We start from the raw sequence: 4,495 nt of genomic DNA on the forward strand, positions 1-4,495 counted from the left end.
TCAAGACCCCTCTCCTACAGTGTGGAGTGAGCGGATACAAAACACATGGAGTGTGGAGCAGTACAAATTCCTGCTGCTTCACTCCGCTCACTATTTACTATAGTATTATTTCATGTGTGGTGTCTGCTGTAAATTACATTGATTTTGTCCTATGATGAGTCGAACTAAAACAAGAAGTTCTATTGAATGTGTTTGGTATTTATTTATTTATTGTCTGCTTAACATTGATTCTGAAATGATTAGTTTTACTGAACCTGATTTCCTCCTGGAGCCCGGTTACCGCTGTAAGTCGCTGTTGCTGTGGTTGTCCTCTAGATGGCAGTAGCACACAGCACACTGATAGCGGAGGCGCTGGAGTAAAAGCTCAGAACAAGCAACATTAAACTCGTGTTGAAGATGAGAAGAAACAAAGAGGCTACACTTCAGCTTTTATAAACTCTAGAGAGATTATTTAGCGAACACGACACAACTCCTGCCTTTATTCATTATATCCTGGCTCTTGACTGTCAATTCCTCTGTGAAAGCGATCAGGAATAGCGGACTTTTAACGTGTTCATATGTAAACAGGTAACGTTGTGTTTCTCTCCTTATTTATTAGTTCAGATTCCTACTTTCTCAATATTCAAGTGTTTTTCTCTCGGCTGTGTTCCTCTTCAGTGTCGGTTCCCGCGCTGTTTTCAGCTTTGTTTTTGCTTGGTTTTGGCCACTAACCTCTTTATTAAAGCTCTCGATGTAAAAGCTTCTCGCGGTAAAAGCACAGGTTATGATTCCTGTTTACTTTCACACATTCTTATACTTCAGGATTTGTCTGATCTTTATTAGCGGCAAATCAAATGCTGTGTTCACTAATTTCACCCTCATGGACAAATACTGTAGTCATTTATAGTAAATAGTGTAGTATAAATACAAAACACCCAACACTCTACTACATTTTCAACAACTATATTACAACACACCACAGTTTACTGTAGTAAAAACTCATGTTTACTACAGTATGCAGAGCATTTGATCATTTCACCATAGTAGAATTATGGGTAACACTTTAAAATAATTGATATTATTTATTTTTTGTCTAGATAAAGGTTAATGCCTTTACTAACATGAACAAGCAATTAATAGTAATACATTCATTATGGTATTCATCTTTGTTCATATTATTTAACCTAATGTTCATGTTAAATTACTGCATTAATGTTAAGAAGCACAACTTTGGATTTTATTAAGGCATTAGTAAATGTTGAACTATGATTAATAAATGATTTATAAAATTATTCATACTTAATATTAGTAAATACATTAACTGATGGGCTAAAATTACTCTAAAGTGTTACCGAACTATGAAATGTGAGTTTTGTGTAAAAACAGTAAAAGACTGTAAAATTGATGAGCTAAAAATTACTATTAATGTACTATAAAAGTTATTTGTACAATAACAAGCCGTGATTCACAAAATATATAGACAGCAGCTCGTTGTGTTTACCTGGTTTATTTTGTTATCATTTTGAGCAAGAATCAAGGTTTGGTCAGTGTTTTATGCATTTCACAGCATTATTTTCTCTAGGTTACCCCATAATGCTTTTTTATGTCTTTTTTTAGTCCAGAATGGGATGGAAGTAATTTATTTATCAATGAATATTCAAAACAATCTCCTATTAAAATAAAAGTCCGGTATGATTTTAGTAGAAACTACAATCGGTGTCTGCAGGGTCTTAAAGTATTAAAACTTAATGAATCAGTTTAGTGGAATTTAAGATCATTATGGCCCATTTCCATTGAGTGGTTCGGTACGCTTTTATGGCCGTTTCACTGTCAAAAGGTACATAAAAGCGAACCGCACCATACTACTTTTTGGTCACAAAGGGTACCATAAGGTGGAGCTAGACACACAGCTTAACGTTATTGGTTTACAGAGAAGCATCATTCGCAGAAGCAGGAGAATTAAAACGAAGCGCCATTTTTAAAGACACAGCCGAGACATTACACCGTAATAATATATACATATAATAACAAGCCATGGTCGACCCAAGCTCAAACTAACCTTGTTGTTGTCTTGATGAACAGCCACAAAGCCAGGAAGGACAAAATCTGCTGTGTCCTGTTGTTGCTTTACCAGCCCATCTAAAAGTGCGAGCGGTTTCACTTTGTCCAGAGAGCTCGCGATCGCGTCTATATGTGAAACAACAAACATTTTGAGCTCATATTAATAACGTGCTCGTAGGGCTGGGCGATTCTTTCGATTAACTGTAATTTGCGTTTTAATACGATTAAATTTTTTATTAAATTGAGGCATCGCTATTTTTTAAATAAAAATATTAGATGCATTATAATTGCACCAATGCGCTTTGGTCCACTCTGTGTTTTACACTGCCTGACTGGGTTTCAATCATGGTGGTAACGGACTGAACGCACAGATACACTGCCTGACAAGGGGATTTACATTCAGACTAATGCAACACGTAAAATCCTACAGGACTTCACGCTTTACTAAGTCACATCTGTGTGGATTGTCAAGACATATTTCCTTAAATCGATAAACTCGATCTCTTAACATGAATGAAAGACGTAAAAACCTGCGAAAAACTGCACCGATCTGGGTTAACTTGTGTTGTGGCTGCTTGTAGGCTATGCATAGGCCTAATATACGGGAGCCTTCAGTCCTGTTAGATGTGGCGTGCACTCTCATTCCCATTCAGCAGAAAGGGTCTGTGTGAAACTCCACCATGCGCGATTCAGAGTGCAGAAATGTGTAATTGCGCGACCATGTAGAGACAGAAATCACATGCCGTTGTGTAAATAAGATATTAGCTTGTTTATTAAAAGAAGTTGTGATCTGGCGCTCTGTATAAAATATAATTAACTTGACTTTAAAGGGGGCGGGGAAAGCCGTTGGGAGGGCAGGGTGCCCCCCTTATATAAATGGTAGGGGAAACACTGATGTAATAAAGCATACTGAAGCAGTGTATCTTGCTTATGAAGTGGAATGTATAAAAATACAGCGAAAGTGATCAGGGTTTCATGTTGGGGTGGTCATCTTTCACTTTTTAAAATGCTGTATTTTTTTTTTTATTTCAGGCCTGATGGAGGAAACACACCGTCATGAGAAAACGAGAGAGAAAAATAAATCCCTGAAGAGAAAAGGCAAGAAAAAATTCACCTGCTCTCAGTGTGGAAAGAGTCTGGCAAGCAAACAGAGTCTCGGATATCACATGAGGGTCCACACCGGAGAGAAACCAATCACGTGTTCTCAGTGTGGCAAGAGTTTCAGGGAATCATCAAAACTTATTAAACACATGAGGATCCACACTGGAAAGAAACCATTCACATGTTCTCAGTGTGGGAAGAGTTTCACGGACTCCTCAAACTTTGGGAGACACATGTTGGTCCACACTGGAGAGAAAACACACCAGTGTGATCAATGTGGGAAAACATTTTTGATTGATTCATACCTGAAGAGGCACCTTCGAATTCATACAAAGGAGAAGCCTTTCTCATGCTCTGTGTGTGGAAATAGTTTCACACGTCAAGATAGTTTAATAAATCATCAGAAGATCCACGCCATTGTGGGAGAGTATATGTGCTTTGAGTGTGAGAAGACCTTTCGTACGGCTGTACATCTGAGAACACATGCGAGGATTCACACTGGAGAGAAACCGTACAAGTGTTCACACTGTGACAAGAGATTCAGTCAGTCGCCACATCTGAAATCACATGAGAGGATTCACACTGGAGAGAAACCTTACAAGTGTTCACACTGTCACAAGAGATTCAGGCGTTCAGGACATCTGAAAACACATGAGAAGATTCACACTGGGGAGAAACCGTACAAGTGTTCACACTGTGACAAAAGGTTCAGTCAGTTACCACATCTGAAAAGACATGAGAGGATTCACACTGGAGAGTAACCTTACAAGTGTTCACACTGTGATGAGATTCAGTGATTTAGGACAGCTGAAAAGAGATGAGAGGATTCACACTGGAGAGAAACCTTGTATCCTTGGGGGATAAAAAGTAACCACATACAGTAGGCCCTGTTTACACCAATAGATTTCAGTTTTAAAACGGGAGATTTAGAATAAAAACAAACCGCGTCCACACTGGCGTGTCACCTAGAGTTTCTGAACAGCTCTCTGTCCACACTACACCACTGAAAACGCACATCACGTGACCACACACACTATGGCAAAAAGAAAAATCCTCAACAATACACTCTGGGCAAATTTACTACCCTTTTGTTATGTTGGAGATGAAAACATCCACTGAATTAAACTGCTGTAAAAATGCGTCAGATTAATATATATATATATATATATATATATGCGCATAAATCTGTTAATCAACCTCAGTCCTGATCAAATCTTCTAAATTGCTTAGGAAATTACAGGATTTTAACTCTTTAGTTGCCAAATTCATAAATGATGTCTCTGATTTGGTGGAAAAAAAACACAAAATGATGTATTTTCAGTATTAAAAGTCACTGTGGACTGGATATTTTTTT

General features: G+C 37.9%; 1 protein-coding gene across 1 annotated transcript; it reads left to right on the forward strand.

The window, feature by feature from the left end:
• The first annotated feature begins 2,894 nt into the window (after positions 1 to 2,894).
• On the forward strand, positions 2,895 to 4,278 carry LOC130220657 (gastrula zinc finger protein XlCGF49.1-like). The gene has a single exon (XM_056452877.1). It carries the CDS (start codon positions 3,078 to 3,080, stop codon positions 3,900 to 3,902), a length of 825 nt encoding a protein of 274 aa, XP_056308852.1. The 5' UTR covers positions 2,895 to 3,077; the 3' UTR covers positions 3,903 to 4,278.
• The last annotated feature ends 217 nt before the right edge of the window (positions 4,279 to 4,495 follow it).

Source organism: Danio aesculapii, chromosome 3, assembly GCF_903798145.1.
Source record: "Danio aesculapii chromosome 3, fDanAes4.1, whole genome shotgun sequence".
NCBI lineage: Eukaryota > Metazoa > Chordata > Actinopteri > Cypriniformes > Danionidae > Danio > Danio aesculapii.